The sequence below is a fragment of the Mytilus galloprovincialis genome, chromosome 2, assembly GCF_965363235.1.
Source record: "Mytilus galloprovincialis chromosome 2, xbMytGall1.hap1.1, whole genome shotgun sequence".
Classification (NCBI taxonomy): domain Eukaryota; kingdom Metazoa; phylum Mollusca; class Bivalvia; order Mytilida; family Mytilidae; genus Mytilus; species Mytilus galloprovincialis.
Genome location: NC_134839.1, coordinates 81525369 through 81551956, shown reverse-complemented (window position 1 = coordinate 81551956; position 26588 = coordinate 81525369). Strand labels below are relative to the sequence as shown.

The 26588-nt window shown below is 31.1% G+C and overlaps 1 protein-coding gene across 2 annotated transcripts; it reads right to left on the bottom strand.

Moving 5' to 3' along the window:
• Positions 1-26588, bottom strand: LOC143064576 (endoplasmic reticulum mannosyl-oligosaccharide 1,2-alpha-mannosidase-like). 2 transcript variants are annotated; one of them, XM_076237491.1, is made up of 12 exons: positions 26499-26588; positions 19630-19789; positions 17444-17695; positions 16479-16661; positions 15427-15505; positions 14276-14467; positions 12524-12672; positions 11956-12144; positions 4960-5147; positions 1985-2108; positions 1334-1528; positions 1-515 (listed from the first exon to the last, which is right to left on the bottom strand). In XM_076237491.1, exons 2-12 carry the CDS (start codon positions 19720-19722, stop codon positions 183-185), a joined length of 1977 nt encoding a protein of 658 aa, XP_076093606.1. In that variant the 5' UTR covers positions 19723-19789; positions 26499-26588; the 3' UTR covers positions 1-182. The 2 variants fall into 2 exon arrangements, with proteins under 2 accessions (XP_076093606.1, XP_076093607.1); XM_076237492.1 differs by lacking the exon at positions 16479-16661.

Genomic DNA, 26588 nt, shown 5'->3' with positions numbered 1-26588 from the left:
TATATAATGTTTTGCTAAATGTATATGCATATTGTATTCAACAGTGAAAAAACTATGATTAAGATAAATGGATCCCCTTTTTTTTCTTTAAATCTAAAAAGTGAAAAAGTATTGCACACTGGCATTATAATCTTAAAAGAGCATATTTCATAAATAAAATCATCTGTAAATATTTCCCTTAATCACTGAGAGTAAATAGGTAATGCATGTCCTTCTGTGTTAAAGACATATTTATCAAGCGATAAATAATCAATGCTATCTTCAAACAGTAAATAGAAGTATTTCAATGTCTCAGCTAAGAAGAAACTTTCTAGTTTGTCTCTGAATCCTGGATTTCCTATACTTCTGACATTATTTATTGAAGAGAAACCAGCCCCTTCAACTTTGGTATATTTCAGGAATGCCTGGAAAATTTGCCATCCCCAGTCTTGGTAGATTTTATCACCAGTTATTCGATGAAGATAAAACAAACTTTCAACTGTTTCAGGTCGCAGCAGGTTGTGAGAATCAGCAGGCTGAAAAGAAATGAAATTACAGCTGTTATATAATTAAAAAGAAATCATATTTTTGTATGAAACTTTCTTTTTAAACTAGGATCTCATAATAAAATGTAAACACCTTTCATGATTGGCTTTATGTCCAATGGAAAATATTTCCTGCATTTCATGAATGGAGAGTTGTCTCATCGGCACTCATACCACATCTTCTTATATCTATATTCATGAAGTCTTTGACAAATCTTTACAAAGACATATAGTTAAAATATTGCTTGAGTAAAGTAAAGAATGGAAAAAGAAAATATTTTTTTTTTATCAACAGAAAATTGTTGATTTTCTTTATTCCTTCTCAAATAATTATGATTGAAATATGGGTTTAATACTACTTGTTTATTTTCCAGAAGTGTGGTACAGTAAATGTCTTGAACATTTGCTTGGTAAAAATGTGAACTGACAAACCCTGCTCATTTTGGTTGAGAATAGGAATAAATAGGTGTTTAAATTCATTCTATATAAAACAAGATGTGGTATGATTGCCAATGAGACAACTATCAAACAAAGTACAAATGAAGTGAATGTAAGTAATTACGTATATATCAGTTGGAAAAGCCATTCCAGGCACCATCTTTAAAAAGAAAACTTAGTCAATGTGATGCATATATGCTATTTGAATGATATTGGCTACATGGAACCGTTAGACTTTTAGTTATGCACAATTAGTAATGCTAGCAAAATAACACTTAGAAAATGTCTACCATCATAATACCAATACATTTACATAAATTTGATCATTAAAAGTTATGTAAAAGCAATTCTCTATTCCATTAAAAAGTTACCTTTACAAATAAGTCATCTTTACTCTTCTTGGCCTGATTGAAAAATACAATTTCAGGACTTAGTTTTGTTGGCATTTTATTATACATTTCATAACATGTTCTCATCATCTCTTTAGCAAGATCCATGTGTTCTTCAGGCATTCCATTTATATATCCTAAGGCAAGTGTTCCTGGCAAGAAACACACTAAATGATCCTGAAATTATAATTTATCTTTTACATTAACACTACTTAAGGTATTTTTAGAGCTTTTATACAATTGCACGTGTAATATAAATTACTTAATTGCTACATATATTCAAAATAAAATTTCTCCAGAAAGAAGTTCTGTAGTGAAGAGTCTGTTAATCTAAAATTATGTTTTACCTCTTTTACACTGTCATGTATTGTTCAAATTATCATTGTAGTTTTTAATTACAGTGCTTTTTAACTAAATGAGTACCTGGGTATACACAATGTAATTTCAAACATACAGCTATAAATTTTCAAAACTTTTGTAACATCCTGTTAAATTTTCAAATAGAGACATTATTTATGTAATAAGATAATAACATTATATTAAAAATACAAATATATGTACATTATATATACCGGGTACTAATTATTAGAATTTGTGTTTCTATATAATCAGTATAAACATTCCACCACTTACCATTTTAGGACTGAATGACCTGCCTCCTAACAGTTCACCTATATAAGTAAGTTTATTTGGTTCAGATTGTCTGACTAGCTGTGACCTCATACCATCTACAGCTTCTTTGTAGTCATCTTTGTACCTACAATATAAAGGATCGTCATTCAAATATTCCACAGTATTTCAAAATTGACACTGGAATGGGTTGATCTAGTATTCTAATGCAACTTTTTTCATTGCCTAAAATTGACAGTCGAATCCACAATAGACATTTTGAAATGCTTGAATTTTCAATGTTAGATTATTATAACATTATCTAAAATAAACATAACCTTCTTCAAATATGCCTATTTTCTAATGAGACTTTATTTACATCTCAACCATGCAGGTAAAGAAACAACCTTGCATTTGAAAGTTTTCATTTGCATTACACCATGTTTTGCCATGACGTTAAATGTGCCAAAATCATTCATACAGAATTTTAATCTATCCTAAGTTTATACATTTTTACAAGCTTTTATGTACAATTTCTTTTTGTTATGCATTAGAACAGGAATAACCATACTTTAGTTGAAGAGTTGCAACTATTATATGAAAATAAATGGAGAATGTGTCTAGTTCGGCCACAGATGCCCAAACTTGTAGCTTTGCATGAGTCAACTTCCACATACAGATGCAGGATTCACATAGTTAAGATCATTTTGTGATTATAAGCATTGTGTATAAATTTGATAACATTTGGTTGAGGAACACTTAAGTTAGAGAACAGAAAGACAGATTTAACAATTTTCCGATTTAGAAAAGTACATTACTCAAGAACAGTAAATTAAAAGTGATGCCACCCAATTTGATCTGTGTTTTATGGTATAAAGCCTTGAATATAAGTTTTATAACATTTGTTGAGGCAAACTAAGTTCCTATCAGTACAAACATCTTGTTTAATATCAAAATTAAAGAACCTTAGTGAGCACGCTCACATACCCCACGTCCCCACATTGTCATTGGAGAAATTAAATAAGTATAAGAAAAAAAAATTGTATAAGAAAAAATATTGAATAATAATTTCCTGTCAATAAACATAGTATGTCCTTATTATCTACAAAATTTCATGAAATTCTGTTGTGTGTTTTCAGAGGAGTTGAGATGACAAACTGTTGCAGAAGTACATTGAAGCAAATAAGTTCAAAGGGGCATAACTCCTAGAAAAAAAATTGAACCGTAATTTCCTGTTGATATGCACATCTACATACTGTGGATTCATTTATTTTCGTGGGTATCAATTTTCGTGGATGGAGAAAAAAAGACGTTTCGTGGTATACGTAAATTCGTGGATCGCTGATTACAAAAAAAAAAATCAGATACGTAATTCGTGGAATTCTTTTTGATTTAGGAGATCATATAACCTCCTTGGTTTGATCAATAATAAAACAAACAAAAAAGAAGGAATTCATTAAAAAAGTTTTTTATTGTCAAAATCCTCGCTTGGTCATTCTAGGTTAAAGTGTTCATTGATAACTGCTATTACAATAATGGACAGAGACAACTAATTATTTGTTTGTTTTACAATTTATAAATTCTTGTCGGAATTCTATAAGGCATTCAAAACTTTATGATTGAAAGCTCATTTCCCTAATCACGATATAATAAACAGTCATGTAAGTATAAGGTGTGAAAATAAATGTTCCTGTCATAAACAATATTACCTACGGGCAATATCCCCGTACTTAATCCTATTGATTTTAAATCACTAGTAAACCAAACTATGACACGATAATTAATAACTTACAGTTATTTTCCGTGAACAGTGTTAATCAATTTTAGAACGTAAATTATCACTGATATTCGATATATTTATTATTGATTTAATTAATAAAATACTTGTATCTTCTTTCAATAAAAAAAAAAACGTGTTATGTTACAATGTTTATCGCTAATCAACACTATACTAGAACTGCATTATATAACCGGAAATAAACACCCGACTCCATACACATTTCTCGGGATTATTCTTCGTTGAATTCTTAAATTCGTGGTTCGCTGTGACCCACGAAACCCACGAAAATTGGTATACCACGAATAAAAATGAATCCACAGTAGTATGTCCTTATTATCTACAAAGTTTCATGAAATTCTGTTGTGTGGTTTGAGAGGAGTTGCGATGACAAACTGTTGCAGTAGTACATTAAAGTAAATAAGTTCAAAGGGGCGTAACTCCTAGAAAAAAAATTGAATCGCAATTTCCCGTCGATATGCACAACTAAATAGTATGTCCTTATTATCTGAAAAGGTTTCGTGAAATTCTGTTGTGTGGTTTGAGAGGAGTTGCGATGACAAACTGTTGCAGTAGTACATTTAAGTAAATAAGTTCAAAGGGGCGTAACTCCTAGAAAAAAAATTGAATCGCAATTTCCCGTCGATATGCACAACTACATAGTATGTCCTTATTATCTGAAAAGGTTTCGTGAAATTCTGTTGTGTGGTTTGAGAGGAGTTGCAATGACAAGAAACAGGACTGACGGACGGACTGACAGATGGACTGACGGACGGACTGACGGACGGACGGACGGGTCAAAAACATTATACCCTCCTCAACTTCGTTGCGTGGGGTATAATAAGCTTGAAAACAGGAGGAGATAGCTGGACAAATTATGTGTCATAAGTTGGAGGAATGGAAGAACATAGATTAAACTATATGCCTCCTGACATTTTGTCTTTGGAGAATAAAAAGCCATCAAAAGTAATTCCAACTGACATTATTTGCCTGAATGCTTACTTATACAATAAATCAGACCTTGAACTTCCTCAAATAATGAGAAGATGTCTCACATTGTATACCCAGACAATTTTACAGCCATGATATGTTTATAATTTTTTTGTTAACATATATGTCATATTGTATTCCATTTATTTTAAAAACACTTGTATTTAATAGAAAGTTACAAACTTTAAAATGAATTTGAATCATCGAGAGTAAAGAATTAATTTATACATACATGCTGTTTGTCTTTCCAGTCTGAAGCCACTGCTTTAGTAGATATTCATAATAACTGTCTCCTCTGGCACCCAGAGTTATTGTTGCAGAGTTACGAAAATGACCTGTGTTTGCATTTATGAATATTGGAACCAATCCATTCTTCTTAGGTAAATTATGGACATGATTTGATACTGTATCAACAGCTTTCTACAACATATAAAACAAGTATAGTCCTAAGGGTATTCACTATTCACAATGTTATCAATAAATTGTACCATGATGACTGATATTATATCAGAATGGTTATACATGAACAGATCTCAGTCATGAACTGATACACAGATCGAATGATTTTATTGTAGTCTGATCCTTTCACAAATAAATAATTCAGTTGTTATGTATGTCTGCATGTGTGTACTGTGATGTGTTATTCAAGACTTTTCATAAAGTTTTGTACAAAAATCTAATACATATGCATAAAATTAGTTATACATGTAATACCATATTCATACCTTTCTATTGATTTAAGCATTAAAGCAAGACAAATAAGAAAATAACAGAAATTTCAAATACTTAGTCAAAAATGTACTTAATAACATACTTCTATCAAAAATGTAAAGAAAATTATGCGCCAACAAGCTATTTTTTCAAGCCACAGGATGTGCAAAGTTTGTATAGTATATTCATATATTCATAAAAAAAATAAATATTTTGTGAAGTAAAATAATACCTAACCCTAGAACTATAAATTAAAACTCTAAAAGATTGCTTTATGAAAATGAAAGAAAAATCGAGGTCACAGGACTTGCTTTCTTGCTACAAATCAAAATATGTAAATTAAACATTCTTTATAAAATTGAATTATCTTGAGTTATCTCCCATTACATTGCTAAGTTGGATTGAATCAAACAAAAAATATTCAGTAGTTGTTAATTCAGACATTATAATATGATGAGTTATAATATTTTATAATTAAATTGCATTCCTATCTCAAAAATTTGCATATTCAATTAATGATTTAAACTGATTCAGTTCTGCTATTTTATAATCTAAGCCTGTTCTTCCTTAAAGACCAAACAGCCTATTGTTTATGCGCATCAGCTAACGCAACTTGGTAGTGACATAAAAGCTCTATGACGTTGTTTCTAGCAATGAAAAAACGTCAAATTATAACGTCTTATTTCGCGTTTTTCACGGATTCCAACATGGTATACGCTACGTAGGTACACTACGTCTCCCAAGAAAAGAGTAACTATTATGTGTCGTGCTACTTTAATATCCTGTGAAAATTTAACACAAATGGACACATAAGATACTACACTATATTTAACCTTCGTTCTAATAAAAATAATAAAATATAAATTTTGATCTCGACTTTTTGCATTTGTTCTGTTCTGCATATCATTTTTTTTTTTTTATTCTTTCACATGCGTATATTTTGTCTTATATTTGCGTCGATCTGCATTTCATTTTTTTCTTCTTCACTTGTGTAGATTTTGTCTTTCGTTTGCGCCGATTGTGTACAGGTTAGGTGAAAGTTATTTGTATGCCCGATTTATGGACATTATGTTTTCTGGTCTGTGCGTCCGTTCGTTCGTCCGTCTGTCCCGCTTCAGGTTAAAGTTTTTGGTTACAGTTTTTGACGAAGTTGAAGTCCTGTCAACTTAAAACTTAGTAAACATGTTCCTTATGCAATGATTCTTCTAATTTTAGTGACAATTTTTCAAAAATTTCAAAAATTGAGTGTTCACAAGGTTAGACCGATAATCAATTATTCCTAAAAATTTTGACATACTGGCAACATTTGCATGTAACTGATGTCTGGAGGATTCTCGTAAAATAATGTCAGATCTTGCAATGAAGTTAAAATTTATTTATACTGCTTATTTGACAAAATCTTATAGTAAAAATAAAATGATGACAAAGGGTCATTTTTGTTTGTCATTTGTTTCATTTCAAATTGTCTTAAGGAGAAATGAAAAACATATCGTCTGATCTCACTGAAACTTATAGTTAATTTCATAATGTATGTAGATCAACACTTTGGGTTGCCTGCTTGCTTTGTTTGTATATTTTGTATAATTATATTTTGATATCGTCCAATTCAATTAAATAGCATATATACAGGTTTACATACCTATATATAAAGATGTCAATCTTATTTAATTACAGAGCTTGAGTAAACATTAATACAAACAAAGCAAGGAAGTCAACCAAAGTTTTATCCTACATGCATTAGGAAATTAGCAGTAAGGCAAAAAATATTAATAAAACTAATACTCAGCGAATGTGAATTAAAATCAAAATTTTTGGTGTTTAAAACTAAATTGTTGTAAATTTAACTTATGACAAAAACAATTGCACCAAGAATAATAATATCTTACATAAAATCGCTGCCTTTCATTTAGCTACAACTGTGACCGGAAAGATTGAAAACAAATTTCGATTTCCAATGCCGACAACAACCTTTTCTTTGTTTTAATTTCCAAAATGAGCAATTTAGATTTATTGTATTTTATCCTGTTGGAGAAATCTTACTTTGTAGTTTTCAACGGAAAATTATTTCTAAATTAATTTTTGAATCAAAAACTTTTAGTATTTTATATTTACTGTTTCGTTATTGAAAACACATGAGGTAATCTGAATAAAAGGATTGTATTTTAAGATAGATGTATAACGTTTTAGAATCAAAACTTTCATTCATATATTATACCTTTAATTTTAATTTCCTTATAACTTAAACAGTGTTCTCCCCAGAAATTTTGGATAGCATCACATTTGGCGTAAAAAAATAAATTGTATTTTTTTTCAATGTAATTTATCGTGTCGTGGCAACGCTTTATTTCCTTTATGTTATATACATTATTGTTTATTACAAAATGTATTATATTGTTTGTATGCTATAGGCCCTTATTTGGTAAATAAAATATTCTATTCCACCCTATTCTTTGTTTTTATATTGATGAATTCATAACTGAGAATACAATTAAACTATAACCATGATAACAGTATTTTCAGTTTATGTTTTCTATATTCATTTATAGTTCCAGAATTATTTTTTTCCTCTTAGTCTAAATAAAAATATATGTGTGGTTCCAGATACCCTACCTATACCCAGCTAAATTAATGAATGGTTTATTATAGTGCAACCTGTATAGATACAATTGCACTAAATATGTAGGAAAAAACATGGGTTCTTAATAAAAAATTTGAATAGAAAAAATTCTTTATCATGTCTTTGAAACATATTGGTTCATGGTCCCAGTTGTTTCTTTTTACAAAATAATATATTTTTAACAAAGTTATCTACAAGTAGTCTGTTAATGCTTAGTTTTCTTTTTATGTATCATTGTTTTCTGTCTACGGTGCCATTTGTGCATATGTAGTTTTAATTGTAAAATGCGGATTTTTGTCATATCTGGTCCGGTTCCGATCAGTAGTTTACACTAAAATATTAAATGGCCGCCGAAAGCAATGAAAAATACGAAAATAAACAATGTTTGACAAGAGATTTGTAATAAATATGGCGTTTTTAATGCATTAAATGGATGAAACATATGCACAAGCAAATTTTGATCACTTTCTAAAGAAAGTACAAAACTTATTTTGCCCAAAATCAAAATTTTCACTCTCCATTTAATAGGAAGAGAAAGAAAGTAATACTAAAATATATATCAAAAGTCGTAAAAAGCTAAGACTCAACCTCATTTTAAAAGAGAAAAATTGTTTGTTTCTTTGAAATTTCATTTAGCAAACATATATTTCGATTTTTTTATGATTTTCTGATTACGTTTCCTCCTTGTCAAAATTTGCCGATTACAAACCATGTGGTATTAATCATGTCAAAGTGACAGCTTGGGGTATTCGTATCCAAACAGTTATCACCCAAAGGGCAATTAACACCTATTTAACCACTCTAAATTGCCTCTTTTGTCCGACTTGAAGGGATTTCAATTAAAAGTGATATATTTTTTTTATGATCATAAGTGGTAATTAGATGAAAGTTCAAAATTTAGGAACGAGAAAAATAACATCCTGAAAATAATTTTAGCGTCGCGGTAATAATTATAGTGTCGCGGTAATAATTATAGTGTCGCTGTAATTATTATAGCGTCACGGGAAGAAATATAGCGTCGCGGTACCTTTTGTCCGACTTGAAGGGATTTCAATTAAAAGTGATATATTTTTTTTATGATCATAAGTGGTAATTAGATGAAAGTTCAAAATTTAGGAACGAGAAAAATAACATCCTGAAAATAATTTTAGCGTCGCGGTAATAATTATAGCGTCGCAGTAATTATTATAGCGTCACGGGAAGAAATATAGCGTCGCGGTACCGCGACGCTAAAACGGCCTGGGGAGAACACTGACTTAAATATTCAAAAATAATGAATTCACAAACTCTATGCAATAATTTCTAAACGTTTGTCTTAGTCGGGAAAAATAATGGTATAAAGAACTCCGCCCATGCTTTTGTATGTCCGTCTTTCAACAGTACCAAATGAGTTCGTGACGGCAAACTTCTTAAATTGACGCGAAAAAGAAACTAGCGCATCTAGTCTGATATAGTCAAATACTCTGTAAATTAACCAGTGCCATCTTTCATTTCTTTTTTAATTTTCAATAATTTTGCTTATGTGGGACAGAGGACAAAAACAGACTTTCAATACAAAAGTGGCGTGAAAGGTTATTTCAAACAATTTTCCATTCCGACAGATGGTGTTTCTGAAGGTCACAAATTTATATTGTGCGGCAACAACATCATAAAGATATGAAACTGATACAAAAAGTCATGCTTAATCTCTAGTATTACCGGATAATAAAGTAGGTGAATATAGTTGTTATTCTTGGAAATTTAAATGTGGGTTTCAAACGTCCAATTTGCGATTTCTTTTTTCAAATAGTGAAGGAAGCAAGGAAAGTTTGTACTATGACGTTAGATGCAATGTTTTGAAGAAAGACAACTCTTTTCTTCAAAACGAGCGAGAAAAAAACATAAAAATTACTCATAACTTTTTTGAAAGATCGGTGACATACACTTTTTTTTGCTTTATTTTGAAGAGTTCATATGGAACTTTCCTTCTTTAAATTTTTATGAAGAAATCACTGGTAGATATTTTTTTAATACTGGAAACGTTTTTCAGTTTTACGTTTTATTTTTGGCGGGAATGAAATAAATCATATTTTTAAAGATCAAATCAATATGAGGCTTAAACTCTTGAACCTGTATTTGAAAGTTACAAATCTACTGTTTAACGTGAAACAAGAATTATGCTTGTAGGTTTGATATAAAGCATTTATTTGAGAGTTTAGATAACAAGCAAATATTATGTTAATATTCGGGAAAACACGAAACTGAGGTTGCTATAGTGACAAAACTAAGTCGGTGACCCCCAATTTTTTTCGTCATTTTTTGTTCTTCAAATCATGAAATACCTTCACACAAAATTTTAAGGAGAAATCACTGGTAGAAATAAATAGGCTGTTTGGTCTTTAACTATGAATAAGGCATTATAAGAGATACTAGAACACACCCGTGAAATCGTGGGTCCGTGACTGAATTAAAGTATATAATTATTCGTAAGTCTTATTGTAGTATTGGTATTGTCATCAGATAAAGTCATGTCGATTATAAGATGCACACTTTTCTCTGCTTTCAAAATCTTTCTGCTTGAACCTGTCGACCTGGAACTATTGGTAATATTAATTATTTGGAAATCAAAAGGTCCTTGAATGGAGTATTTTTTAATCAACAGTATTGTCCTATATAAGTTATAAATAAAGTTGAACTCTTTGATTCGCTGTTTTAAGTCATGCCCGCTAACAAATTGAAAACTACCTATACGCCTTATTTTCAAGTGCAGATTTTTAGTATTAGTATGGTCATCTTAGAAAGTCTTACTGATTAAAATACTACAATTGGGAACAAATTGACAATGATTGAATTTAGTAGTGTCAACACTGTGATTATGACCCGTCTAATACATGTAGCATCCTAAATACAACTTTTGGTGGTGGTGTGCCTGTCAGATGCGTAACGTACAGATAAGGTAATAGGTAACAGGTGAATATATATTATAATATTGGTATCGGTATCGGATTCGACCCGGAACTTGTTAATTATTGACAATATTAATTATGTGGAAAACAAAAGGGTCTGGAGTGGTGTAATTTTTAATCAACACCATTGTCCTATATTAGCTATATATAAAGTTGAATTCTTGGATTTGTCGTTTTTACTTGATGACGGCTGACAAATTGGACCTCGTTATTTTAGTATTATAGATGTTTTTAAATTTTACTTAATACAAATAGTCAACTCATGTTGTCTTGAAACTGACAGGACAGTGGTTAACAAGTTCAACTCAACTATCAATCAAGGGGAGACAACTTTAATTTGCACAAGATAAAACCAGTATTGAGTATCCTGGTGATCTGATCATATATTGTAATTATTAATCATTGGTCTTAATAACCTTTTTTCGTTTGAAAGTGTGTTTGAATTTCTATAAATGTTGTAAACTGTATTTTTTGAATTTGTATCAATAGCAAATTCAGAGTTTATTGGGTGCATTTATAATTGCACTTTTTAAAGAATGACATAACTGCATGCTAATTACTACGATTTCAGGAAAACTGCATACAGATATATTTACATGTATCATTTATCAGAATGTGAGTTCCTATTATTGTGATGCTCATTCAGTCACATTATTCATATTAATTTAAAACTCTCAATAATTCCTGAATTTACTATTCCATTGCATTGTGGGGAAGCTTTGTTTTTACACATATTTTATTACCTTATTTTTGCTACTTTAACTTTTTATTGGCATGTCTCAAAAAATCCAGAACAAAGAAAATGTGAAATGCAACATTTTAGAATATATATTTCTAAACGGTACAACATAAAGTTTCTTCCAAAAATCCTATGATCAGACCAGTGGGACAACTTTTTGCACAAGTGTGTCAACTTACTAAAATTCACCTATAAACTTATATTTTTGAAGATTACCTCATATTTTTTGTCTCCAGTAATACGACTTAAATCACGAAATTCCAGCTGTATTGTTGTAACTTCTGAAGTACTGCTGTCCGGTCCCCACCGTGGGGCATGAGCTTTTCCTGTCAGAAGATTGATGTCAGAGTAAGGAACTTTTGACGGAGAGTTAAAACAGGGAAGCATTCTGTTTCCTATATCAGTCTGAAAGTAATATAATACATGGCCATAATGCAAGTAAAGATATCAAGCACAAGGTTTATATGAATACATTGACAACGAGACATGTCTCGCATTTTGTAATTTTGACAATATAATCATGATAATGAAATTGTTGGAATTAAAATGGTAATTTTCAAACAAACTTATACTTGTAAACTATGTAAAAGTTAGAAGTAAGTATAAAAGAAGAAGATGTGGTATTATTGCCAATGAGATAACCGTCCACAAAATGACACAGAAATTAACAATTATAGGTCACCATACGGCCTTCAACAATGAGCAAAGTGTTGTTTTTTCACCCTCCTAGATGAGACAAAATTTACATTAAAATTTTGAGTTGGTTTATTTTGAATTTACTTACTGCTTTTTCTTTAAACACATTATCCTTGGTCAGGTGGAAGGCACTCAGTAAACCACCTAGGATCCTTATTGTTGTCTCAAACAGATTGACATCTCTATCATGTGTGAAAACCAGGTCATTTTGTATCCAGGTTCTAGCATCTTCATATTCTGTGGATAGAATATATCTTCTTAAAAATTGGGAAATAGTTTACAATATAAAATGAAATAAAAACTTTTTACTGTAAACCCGGAACCTTTATAGTATTTGTTTTCGTAATTTTTCTGAATCTATATTAATGCTGTTTTGAATTTGAGGTGTCCTGTTAATTTTTAGTATATAATCTGGAAACTCTATATTTTTTTTATGTACAAAAATATGTCCCAATAATAAGGGACCAGTTTAATCATGTTAATCACCTTTAATTCATTATGTTTTGTGCACTTTTTTTCAAATCTATGGGGATTAATGATTAAATCTTAAGATCTCTAAGGCAGTGACAATCACAGGAGTCTCTTTCTATTTATAGGTATTTACAGACATGTCACTGGTTTTGGTCATTCTTGGTATCAAATTAGTATAAAATAATAAACAGCTGCGCCATGAGCGCATGATACTCCCGTCGTCTTGTGTGGAAGTTTTATGCAATAATCATCAATAGTTTCTAGGGAAAGTTTTAAGCAATAACCATTTATTGTTTTTGAGACATGGCGGGACATGTGAAACCCCCCAACCTGTTTTTAAAAAACAACAACTAAATATTACTAAAATAAAATTTTGAATAAAACCAAAAAGTATACAGATCTTTAGATTGATACATGTATAACAAAAAAGTGTGTACAGTTTCAAGCAATAATCATAAATCGTTTTTGAGATACGGCACGACATGTAAAAACCCCCTCCTCCTTTTTTACAAAATACTCAAAAACTCAAAAAATGAAATTTTGAATCAACACCAAAAAGTATACAGATCTTTAGATTAATATATAAACAAAGAAGTGTGTAAAGTTTTAAGCAATAATCATAAATCGTTTTTGAGATACAGCGCGACATGTAAAAAAAAACCTCCCCCTTTTTTACAAAATACTCAAAAACTCAAAAATGAAATTTTGGATCATCACCAAAAAGAATACAGATATTGAGATTAATATAACTAAGAAGTGTGTAAAGTTTTAAGCAATAATCAAGAATCGTTTTTGAGATACGGTGCGACATGTGAAAAAAACCACACCCCTGTTTTAGTTACAAAGTGCCGTAACTCAAAAAGTTTAAATCTTATTTTCACCAAAAAGTATACAGATCATTTGACAATTATAAGAAACAACTATATAATAAGTTTCATGAAATTTGGATAATAATAAAATTAACGGTATCAATTTTCTTGCACCAGATGCGCATTTCGACAATACATGTCTCTTCAGTGATGCTCGTGGCCAAAATATTTGAAATCCAAAGCTTATATAAAAGATGATAAGTCGTTCTCAAGTTACAGTGCAACATGTTTACGCCGGGCAGACAGACGGACAGACAGACGGACGGACGGACTGACTGACGGACGGACGGACGGACGGACACCATACATTTGTATACCATAATACGTCCCGTCAAAATTTTGACGGGCGTATAAAAAGTTTCATATTGAATATTTGTTATCAACAGTTTTTTTTCTTCATTTTATGTTTTAACAATGTGAAACAAATTCTAAAGCTGGAATGACATACATCTAGTAATTATAAAATTTACATAATCAATAAATATCTAAATATGAACAACCTGTCTTGAGTCCCATAATAATAGCTGTATCAATGCCATCAACAATGGTCAGACCAAGTTGGAACCATTCAGAATGGGTTTTACTGATTGGATGGAATTCATCATGACCCCATGCATACTTCTTATAGGCTGACCAAGACATTTTGAAAGCATCTATTACAGCAGTCTGCCTAGAGCTATGTTTTCTGTAAGCTGTAAAACAACATGCTTATTACTTATAACCAACACACATTTTCAATTCATCAGTTTTCCTAAAAATCCTAAAAATACAATAAAATATGTGATAAAATGACATTATATATTTTACTTCAAACTTTTAGTACAACTTCAAAGAAGAACTAACCATTTCAGAATAACTTAAAATATTCAAAGAAATACAGGTACATGTATTAAACTTTAGTAACAGAAAACTTGAAAATTCTCAAGTTAAATTCTATTACAGTAATTCTGCTCATTGGTCACCGTGTTGTAAAAAGGAATATATTCTATTCTATTCATTTTGCTACAGTAATTTGAAGCTAAAAACTACAGTCATCAATTCACTTTATCCGAGGAGAGTTTTATCTATCTCAATTAATGATTAGTGCTATTTATCCATTATGAATAACCTATATATTTCTGTAATAGAAACAAAAAGTTGAATATATAATACAGTCAAACCTGAATTAAGCAAAAACCTGTGTTATACTGTGGATTCATTTATTTTCGTGGGTACCAATTTTCGTGGATTGAGGGAAACTTGCATGTTCGTGGATATTTAAATTCGTGGTTTTGGCAAAGTCTGCATACAATCCTTTAGAACATTTGTATTTCGTTAAACATTTAAATTCGTGGTTTCCCTGTGCCTACGAAATCCACGAAAATTGGTATCCAACGAATATTAATGAATCCACAGTACGACCATTAATTGTAGGTCCCTCTGTAGTGATATAAACTGAACCTGTATTTAAAGACCACTGGTATATTGAGACCACTTTTGTGTGCTCCCTATGCTGGTCTCTCAAAACAGGTTTCACTGTATGTTGTTTTACTAGCATCAAATAAAACACTGACATTTGCCTTGACATCACAATAATAGTTAATAATTTTGAGTCTTTACACAATCTATTAAATCATCATCAATACTTTGCATTGTCATTTTTAAAACTTACGACTAAAATAATCATACACAGCTGAATTTTCTTTCTGCTCTACTTTGAAATCATTATCAACAGTTTTGAGTGGATGGTTCTGAAATAACATTTATTGCAAATACAATTAATACCTAAACAACCATTAGTAAACAAGTCAGTATCAAAACCAAAAATGCTATTATTCTATATGTATTGAGCAATAATATTTCTGACAACTTACAAGCTGCCCATCTACTTCGGTATTGAGCAATAATATTTAAGACAACTTACAAGCTGTCCATCTACCCTAATATTGAGCTTTACTATTTGAGACATTTCATGAGCTGTCGGTCTACTCTAGTTTTCAGCATTACTATTTGAGACAAATAACCAGTCGTCCCTCTACACTAATATTGAGTTTTACTATTTGAGACATTTTACGAGCTGTCCCTCTACCCTAGTATTGAGCATTACTATTTGAGACATTTTACAAGCTGTCCTTCTACCCTAATATTGAGCATTACTATTTGAGACATTTTACAAGCTGTCCTTCTACCCTAATATTGAGCATTACTATTTGAGACAACTTATGAGCTGTCTTTCTACCCTAGTATTGAGCATTACTATTTGAGAAAACTTACGAGCTGTCCGTCTACCCTAATATTGAGCTTTACAATTTGAGACATTTTACAAGCTGTCCATCTACTTTAGTATTGAGCATTACTATTTGAGACATTTTACGAGCTGTCCGTCTACTATAGTATTGAGCATTACTATTTGAGACAACTTACAAGCTGGCCATCTACTTTGGTATTGAGCAATAATATAAAAGACAAATTACAAGCTGTCCATCTACCCTAGTATTGAGCATTACTATTTGAGACAACTTACGAGCTGTCTGTCTACCATAGTATTGAGCATTACTATTTGAGACAACTTACGGGCTGTCCATTTACCCTAATATTGAGCTTTACTATTTTAGACAACTTACAAGCGGTCTGTCTACCCTAGTATTGAGAACTAATATTTGAGACAACTTACGAGATGCCTATCTACTTTAGTATTGACCAATAATATTTCTGACAACTTACAAGCTGCCCATCTACATTGTCATCTTTATCACTATCCTCGTCCTCGTTGCCATGATCTAGCCTGGCATCATTATTTAAGGCTTGTTCCTTTTGATCATCAGGTGGCAATAAGACATTATCCTCTCCATGACCCCTAGCTTTTACTGGAGGTGCTACATTACCATTTTGATTTTTCACTTTTTTCTATAAAAAAGTTGAATAAATCACATGCACCTACTAAGCTTGCACAAAATGACCTTTTCATTCATTTCATATGTTAAACATGTACAATTAAGGGGAAACAATTTTTCACAGAACAAAAACCCATAGAATTTTCACTACTAAAAGTAATTATATCAAACTAAACTTTTTTCATAAACATAGAGCTGCAAATTCCTTTGACGGAAAAGTTCATTACATGACCCTCAGGATTATCATACTGTATACTTAGTTTAATTACAAGCAATACTTGAAATAGGTCATATATTAGAATCACATTTCCCTGAGATTACTTTCACAAGAGTTACTATCCTCCCTATGTTGTCAAACTGTTTACACAGAGACGTATAGTTCCTTACATCTACATGTATATGGTTTGGTCTCTGGTGGACAGTTGTCCCATTGGTAATTATACCACATCTCCATATTTTAGATGCATGTTTGTATTCAAGTTATTGAACTATTCTTGGTAAAACATGTGTTAATTAAATTATACAGATATTCATATATGAATAAAAGGAGATGTAGGTATAAATCAGTGACAAAGTCATATTACACTCCCCCTATGTAGCTACAAAAAAGAAATAAAGAATATACTTTTTGCAAGTCCCACTCCTATGTTGCCTTGTTGAGCCCTGTTAATTTCTTTTTTTTACTAAAATAAAAAAAAATAGATAGAACTCCAGTTCTATTCATTATTACAGCCTGTTTTGAGTAACAGTCAAAACATTTCTACCGAAAAATAATTCTCAAATGAAAAGGTTTACCATGAGATCATCAATCTGATGTTTAGCATGTTTCCTTTTCAGACTAGCAATAAAATCAGCCTTTTCTTTGTCTTTTTTAATCACCAGTTTCTGAATTGAATCTTTTTCATCACGTATGGCAGTGTCAACCTGATCTGTGTTAGTAGTGTGAGACTGACGCAGGTTTGGAAATATATAAATAGCTGATATTCCACAAAGAAGGAGGACAAGGAATATCAAACTTCTCTGTAAACTGGATAATCTCTTCCAGATCTAAAAAAAATATAAAATGTGGTCAAGTAGGTATAGTGATCTGTCTAAATAAAAAAGATGTGGAATGAGTGCCAAAATGAGACAACTCTTCATCCAAGTTACAATGTATAAAAAGTTAACAATTATAACAGGTTCTTTTGATAAATATAAAAATATCTGTTTATTTTAGATTAAGGTGTCATGATTTATTTCTATATAGAACTTGAACTATAATATCAGATTTCTAAGTTATGATATGAATTATTGTCAGAGTTACACTGTTCTATCTCCACACTTTCCATGCATTGCATTATTATGTATCCTATTCATTTCATTGGATACTGAAGTTAAAAATGTTGCAATAGTTTTGTATCTTTACTATTTTTCTGATATTTTTGTTCTTTCAAAAGTTTTGACTTATCATGCTAATCAGAAGATCTTTTTCCTGTGCTAAATTTTCTTAATGCACATTCTATCAATTAACTTTAGTATATAGACGCAATACCTGGATAAAAATCATTATTTTTAAGGCCTAAAAAAAAAATGTTGTGTTTCCGGTCACCCGACCGACCGTCCTTCAGACCCCCGACTCAATAGTTTTTAAAGCTGATGTGGGAAAAAAATAATTTGTATACCTACCGACCGTTTTTTCTGAAAGAAAATAAAAAATTTTAAGTCCCTCGATCTTTTTATCGCCCCAAAAGAAAACAACGCTAATTTTAAACTCGAGGCTTATTTTTAGAATGTACTGGAAAGTGGAATCTTCTTGGCTAATTATATATGCGGGAGCATGGGCAGTAGTTATTTTTGTTTGTCAGTGTTTGAACATGGCAACACAACGCGTCCTATTCAATGTTCAACGCGGAAAGTGTGACCATTTCGCGGAGAAAAAAATATTTCTAAATTTTACAGAAAGTAACACCTTTTTTGACGACATTAGCAATGAAATTCATCCAATGTCCAACATCGATGAAAAAAAATACATAACACAAATTTTGGAATTAAATTTATCAAATTTTCATGCCAGACCCTTCTTCAAAATGAACCTGATATCAATCCATCTGAAACTGGTAAGCCAATCAACGTACGCTTTAGACATTCTGATGAAAAGCCACAGATGCTTTCCAAAAGAAAGTGTCCTTCCAGGTACAGTGTATATAATATATTTGTCTATCTGTAGGTTTGGGATGATGTTTGGTTCATGTTCCTATAAATGAATCTGCCCCACATCTTCTCAATTTCTTTCTCTGACAATCCCAAACTTTTGGTCCTGAAATAGGGGAATTGGGTTTAAAAAGCTAATTTCCTTGGAGAAGTGCTGCCCAAATTTTTTTTAGGTTTGGACTTAGTTTTTTTTCAGGGGTATTTTAAAAGGGGGTTAACTATTAAAGGCTGATAAAAACTCACACAATAATCTTGAAAATTGTCAAATGGTCTTAAGCAATGAACAAAGTGTCCATGCCTTTAAACAAAACCGAGACAGCAATGAAGCATAATATTATAAAAAAAAAAAAAAAAAAAAAAATCCCTACCTACCGTCCCTTCAAAATTTCAAGGGGGTGATCGGAAACACAACATTATTTTTTTTAGGCCTAAGTGAAATAACTTCTATAAAGAGGTGACAGTTTTGGTAACATTGTCTTACTTTTAGATGGTCATGCAGGACATTTTTGCAATTGTTAGTTTCTACACTCTATTGTTCTTTGCAAATAAAAGCCAATAATGCTAAAATATAGGTTTAAATCATCAGAAGAAAAGAACTTCAATACAGATTTTTCTGACAATTTTTACACTGTTTCTTTGTTTTGTATTTTGGCTGTGCATGTACTAACTTCGTGTCATGGATGGATACACCATTTCCTTTTATTTCTATTATAGTCTACTGACAAAGAAAAACATTAACATATGCGAGTACTATTTTCGCTATAATTGCTTGATTAAAAACACGTTGTTACCCTGTAAACTGACTGTTTCTTTTTATTGTCATAGTCATCTCCATCAGGAAATCCAAGTGTTATTGATAAACCTTCATTCTTGTTACCTATCATTTCCTTCTCTGGGTAAATGTTATCTCCACATTACTTGTGATGGACCTGGATATGTACAACTGGTACTCTGTTAACAGAAATAACAACAAAATCAATGCTACTTGTCATGGACCTGGATGTGTACAGCTATAACTCTGTTAGCAGAAATAACAACAAAATCAATGTTACTGTCATGGACCTGTATATGTACAGCTATAACTCTGTTAGCAGAAATAACAACAAAATCAATGTTACTTGTCATGGACCTGGATATGTACAGCTATAAATCTGTTAGCAGAAATAACAACAAAATCAATGTTACTTGTCATGGACCTGGATATGTACAGCTATAACTCTGTTAGCAGAAATAACAACAAAATCAATGTTACTTGTCATGGACCTGTATATGTACAGCTATAACTCTGTTGGCAGAAATAACAACAAAATCAATGTTACTTGTCATGGACCTGGATATGTACAGCTATAACTCTGTTAGCAGAAATAACAACAAAATCAATGTTACTTGTCATGGACCTGTATATGTACAGCTATAACTCTGTTAGCAGAAATAACAACAAAATCAATGTTACTTGTCATGGACCTGGATATGTACAGCTGGTACACTGTTAACAGAAATAACAACAAAATCAATGTTACTTGTCATGGACCTGGATATGTACAGCTGGTACACTGTTAACAGAAATAACAACAAAATCAATGTTACTTGTCATGGACCTGGATATGTACAGCTATAACTCTGTTAACAGAAATAACAACAAAATCAATGTTACTTGTCATGGACCTGGATATGTACAGCTATAACTCTGTTAACAGAAATAACAACAAAATCAATGTTACTTGTATATAATCAATGTAAAAAAAAAAATTTAGAAAAAAAACAAGATTGAAGTACAACATAAAAAAGATTTATAAGTTCATTTTAAGTAAAAACAATGATGTACAAATTGTTAAAAATTATAATATAAAAAAGATTTGTGATGATTCCCAATGAGAAAACTCTTCACAAGAGACCAAATGACACAGAAATTAACAACTGTAGGTACCATACACCTTCAACAATGAGCAAACCCCATACCACATAGTCAGCTATAAAAGGCCTTGAAATGATAAATAAATGTAAAACAAATCAAATTAGAAAACCAACAACCTGATTAATGTACCAAAAAATGATGAAAAAACAAATATAAACGACAATCACTGAATTACAGGCTCCATACTTGGGACAGGCAAATACATACAGAATGTGTAGGGATTAAACATGTTATTATACTGCATAAATTGAATAACTAGAACTATTAGTATATTAAGAAATATCAATAAAGATAAATACATTGTATTACAGTTTCCACTATGCAGTTCAAAAGAAAATAATTATCTGGTTGAAGCAATACAAATAATCATGCATTTTTCAACTAAAGGAGATGGGGCTATAATGGCCTAAAATGGCCCCAGATTTCAAGATAACAAAAATTCTAACAGAGCAGATTTTTCTCCATAAATTATTAGAATATTAGTCAATGATTTAAAAAAAATAATTTTATCTAACATAAAAAGGTTCAATGACGTCACAATGGTAGGTGTAAATGACGTCATAATTGGGAAAATCAGCAAAAATACAGAAATTTGGATGGTTTTTCTAAATTTTGACCAGCGCACCATGCTTGCACCAATTAGAAATTTTAACATTTTGACAATCTCATACATATCAAACTTCGGATATAAAATCTTTTTGGTGCATGGTTGGTTCCATAGTTTATTTTATATTTTTCATAGCCAAGCGGAGAAATAAAAAGCTGAAATTTGCCGTCCAAATTGGACCTATTCATCTGACAAAGTTTAGTTTATACATTCTTAGGCCAAAGGAACTTTATTTTTTTGTATATGAATGTAACGTGTATTCCTAATATTATTTCTGTAAGTATATCTAGTTAAATTTCTTTAAAAAATTCCGAAAGCAATGAACTACATGTGTAAGAGAGTCAATAACAACTTTGAGGACATTTTTTTTTTATTTATAAAATTTTAGATAAACCTTCAATATAACAAAATCTGTACATTTCTTACGTTTCTGCTAATTATCAATTCAAAATCTGGTGTTTGAATGGGGCAATCTTCTCTCTCTGGTATTAGGGTCGGATCCATGATTTATGTTAGAAAAAGGAGGAGGGACCAAATTTAAAAGATTATTTTGATTAAATTTACATAATGTGCGAGAAACACGAAATTTATTTTGAAAATAAAACTACCTATATTCCAATTGGATGTATCTTTGTTGGTAATGAGCATAGAGAACAAGTTCTATAAAATTTGATGGTAAGAGAAAGGAAACGGCATGAGGTAGACTATTTATATATCCATATATACATGTACATATATTTATGGATAGTTAACCTTCCCATGCATAGAAACAAGTGCCTGAAGTCTGTAAGCATCCTACATGTCTGTTACCTTTTTAAAGGCAATGTTTTGAAAAGTTTTATAATCATGTGTAAAAATAAAAGTGTCATTTTAAAAATGTGACCCGGGTTTGTTGTTACGCCCATTTGTGGGCATTATGTTTTCTAGTCTGTGCGTCCGTTTGTCTGTGCATATGTTTGTCCGATCGTCCTTGTGTCCCGCTTCAGGTTTAAGTTTTCGGTCAAGGTACTTTAATCTGAAAACAGACTCGAACTTCTTTTGAACTAAGTTTTACTGTGCGTATTGTTGTGTGTTTGATATTTTTCTACTTTGGCTGAAGGTAAAGAGAGGGGGTTTGAGATCTCAAAATAACACGTTTAAGCCTATCCCAAATCAGAATTCTCTGGCCTTTGTTAGTCTTGGGATTTGGGCATCCATGTACTAAAGACACATTCTTGTTTTCAACTATTTTGACGTATATATAATGAATATTGTCATAATAATCAAAGACCAAGTCATACGACACTAAGATTAGTGAATGCGAAAGATAAACAAGTCACAGTCAATGAAACAAATAGTATATATAAAAATATATACCTTTTCATATATTGCGTAGGAAAAAAGTTACCATTTCTATATTGATTTGGTTTCATGTGGTTTTATGTAAAAGAGGAATACTTAAGTGTCAAAAGAGAAAAAATGGCTGATAAAGACACAGTGGGAACACCAAACAAGTTGACAGTCAAAGAAGTTATTGGAACTTTATTGTCTTTATCATATATATCTGATAGTTTTCTTAACTTTTCGCGTATTTTAAGGTTAAAAAGGTCAACTATTCCAGAGGCACATCTTATCACCTTGTAAATAGAAGTGCCCCCCTCCAACCCCAACCCCTACCTGAAACATAACTACTGTAATGGAAATACATCAACATTTAAAAACACCCTTTAATGCATGTGTCTGTATCTTTTTATTTTAGATAATTAATATTTTTAATAAGATTTCATAGCGTTAAATATGTGTTCTTATCCTTATATTATTCTTCTTGTCGCTGATAAGTGAGATCTCACCCAGCACTAGATGCACAGTCTGTATATATCAGCAATACCTGTTGTTTTGTTTTGTTTGTTGATGTTTCAATATTGCTTTTCCCCTTAACATTTACTTTGGAGTTTGTTACTTTTTCAATTTGCATCTTAAATTGCCTTTCTGTTGCAACATATTTAAAATTAAATAGAAAACAAATTGTGGTTGCCATGGGCACAGATGTGTTGCTAGGGAGAAACAACAGTGAATTTCGCAAAAATGTGCATTTAATTATGTAATATTTAAATAGTGTATAAGAGTAAAGTTCACTACATGCTAAACAGGTTTAATTTCAAATATAGATATATTAAAGCTGTATAATAATCATAGTTGATGAGTTTAACTTTGCCATTATATTGGTTGCTAGGCAACAGAATAAACGAGCTAGACCCAAAATTCAATTATTTTTAGAAGGTCAATGGTTTAGACTTACAACATGACAAATTAAATGAAATTTGGTGGTGGGGCCAAAAATGGCCCTTATAGCCCCTAGTCCTTTTAACACATTCTGTTCAAATAATATGGGGGACAAAGTCACCAATTTCAGTAGAAAAATCAATATAAAAATATGAAAAAATATCAATCTACATGCACTAATTGCACTGAAAACTGTTAATTTCTTACATGTCTTATTTTCAGACTTTTTAATTCCTGCATTTGTGCATAAATCGGTCTTTCTTCTGTTCTCTTTTGTCATGACATGAGACTGAGTAAAATAAAATGTATTTTTTCTTTCATTTTTTTTACATAAATAAGGCCATTAGTTTTCTCGTTTGAATTGTTTTACATTGTCTTATCGGGGCCTTTTATAGCTCACTATGCGGTATGGGTTTTGCTCATTGTTGAAGGCCGTACGGTGACCTATAGTTGTTAATGTCTGTGTCATTTTGGTCTTTTGTAGATAGTTGTCTCATTGGCAATCATACCACATCTTCTTTTTTATATGTATAATTTATCAGTCTAGTAAAATATATACATTGTAAGGAAGGAGCAAAATAACAATTTTATTTTTAATAAATCTTTGATATGAAAAAAAATGGATCTGATATGAAAAAACGTAACTTAATGATAGCATTTAATGTTAACATTTGACGTCATAACTTAAATGATGTAACAACTAAAATCCCTAACAACAGGACCAAAATCTGAAATGTTACGGTAGTTCTGTTTCTTTGTTATCACATTTTGAGGTTAGAATATGATCAAATATATATGTTTGAATTAAACATAAATAAAAATTCATACTGACTTTGTCCCCTTTCATAAGTAAGGCCTGCCTCATATTAAACTTTATGCAACTACATTTGTACTTAAAAGCAAAATTGGGCGAACAGGTATTAACCCTCTTGCTGCCGAGTTTTTTTCTTGCTTTGTCGCGCCAAAAGCATCTTGACGTTTCTTATCTGTGACATTGCAAAACTTGTGCCTCTCTATAGAACTGCGCTTTCCCGCCGTTCATAATTTTTCCAGCGTCAATGTAGCCGTAATTATGAAAACGATGTATAAGTAATTTTACGGAAGTTAAATATGCTCTAAGATTGTCATAAACGATGTTTTTAATACAAGATTGTTTAAAAATACAACTTTTAACCTTGGAATATATTTTTTTATCTTTCTTGTCTTAAAATAAAGTGAAAATAATATACCAATTGCTATACTAGCTTTAAAGGCGACTTAGTTTTATCTTTGTCAAGTGAAATGCATAAATGATTCTTAACCACCTATAAAATAGTAAAATATTTATTCTCTTTTTTTTATTAGGTAATTGGTATAAATACTGTAAAAAAATCTCCCAAATCATTATATAAACGGCAAAACAACGGCACTCAATGAAAATGAAAATAAATACAAAGCGTGTACAAATTAATAAAAATAAATGAAATCTCCGAGCAGCTGTTCTATGATTCTATGAACTACTTCTTGTTGTAAAGTATCAAACGTGTCAGATTAAAATTATCATGATTTCAATCCTTGTTTCGGTAGGCGAGGAAATATTTTTTATATAAAAATTGTTATCCATATTCATTTTGCTTATTTTTTAATCATGTTTATTATAATCTTATTGTCCAAAATTTTAGAGAATACAAATAAAACTAGAGGCTCTAAAGAGCCTGTGTCGCTCACCTTGGTCTACATGTATGTGAATATTAAACAAAGGAAGCAGATGGATTCATGACAAAATTGTGTTTTGGTGATGGTGATGTGTTTGCACGTCTTACTTTACTGAACATTCTTGCTGCTTACAGTTATCTCTATCTATAATGAACTTGGCCCAGTAGTTTCAGTGAAAAATGTTTGTAAAAATTTACAATATAAATATTTATAAATATTTCATGCAATATTAAGGACGTCTGAAATTCAATATACAATAAATCTATTGCTCAATGAGTCCTACAAAGTAAAAGATCTGTGGTGAATGCCAGAAAAAAGAGATTGCCACTGGGTCTACTACTAATTTAACATCCCCATTTCGAAATAAAATAAACATTTTTAAGGCAGTGCTTCCATGATGAAACAGGTTTAAAATGATTGAAATATCGTATGGCAATACAAGTACATCGGTTAGCATCTGTGTACTTTTACAAAAACACTTTTAGTAAAAATTTTTAGTAAACACTTTAAAAAAGTTGGTATTATAGTACAAAAAAGCTTATGATCCTGTATCAATTTCCAGAAAAATTTAGTAATGATGAAAAATATTTCCATGGAATTTTTTTTTTTACATCTTATGTCTTCCATAAGGGGGGGGGGACAGAATATTTCTGGAATAGCCCATTCTTGACATCCGTTTTAAGTATATTTTTAAAAGCATTTTATTCAGTTTGCTTCATTCCCGCCAAAATCGCCCATTTGATGCGGCATTTTGACGTTGTCAGTGCCCCTGAGTATTGTGACATTATAATGGACCTTTGACGTTCTACACAATCAACAAGATTTGTGTGTAGAAGCCATAAATGTCCCTTTGGCAGCAAGAGGGTTAAGCCTAAGGTGAACCGAGTCGGATTCATGTGTAGTGCGAAGATATAGACACAGACCCGCACATGCAAAAGAAGTTTTTATATCTTATCAAACCTGTTACTTTGATTACACAGATAACCTGTGGTGCTCCAGATAGTAAAAAAGATCTACAAAAAAGAAAGAAAGAAAATGTGTTTTGAAAAGTTACATGTAGCCCATGCAAAGTTTGTATTCCTCTGTTCCTTGGTCCATGACCATGGTGAAACAACCATGACATTTACCACTAGGAAGTGTATCTAAAAATTGTTAACTAATCACCCTAAAATGAATTATACCTATTCAATTTCAGATTAAGTCAAAAAGTGGTATTGAACTCAGGACAAAGTGGTACGTGTTTTGTTTTCGATGGTCATTAGATGATGTCG

What these genes read in the sequence shown, in the direction of transcription:
- LOC143064576 (XM_076237491.1), bottom strand. Translation starts at nt 19,722, where the DNA reads ATGATAGGTAACAAGAATGAAGGTTTATCAATAACACTTGGATTTCCT. An exon ending in ACAATGTAGATGGGCAGCTT is followed by an intron (nt 15,506 to 16,478) that starts GTAAGTTGTCAG and finishes ATGTTATTTCAG; the next exon opens with AACCATCCACTCAAAACTGT. An exon ending in TGTGTATGATTATTTTAGTC is followed by an intron (nt 14,468 to 15,426) that starts GTAAGTTTTAAA and finishes GTTGTTTTACAG; the next exon opens with CTTACAGAAAACATAGCTCT.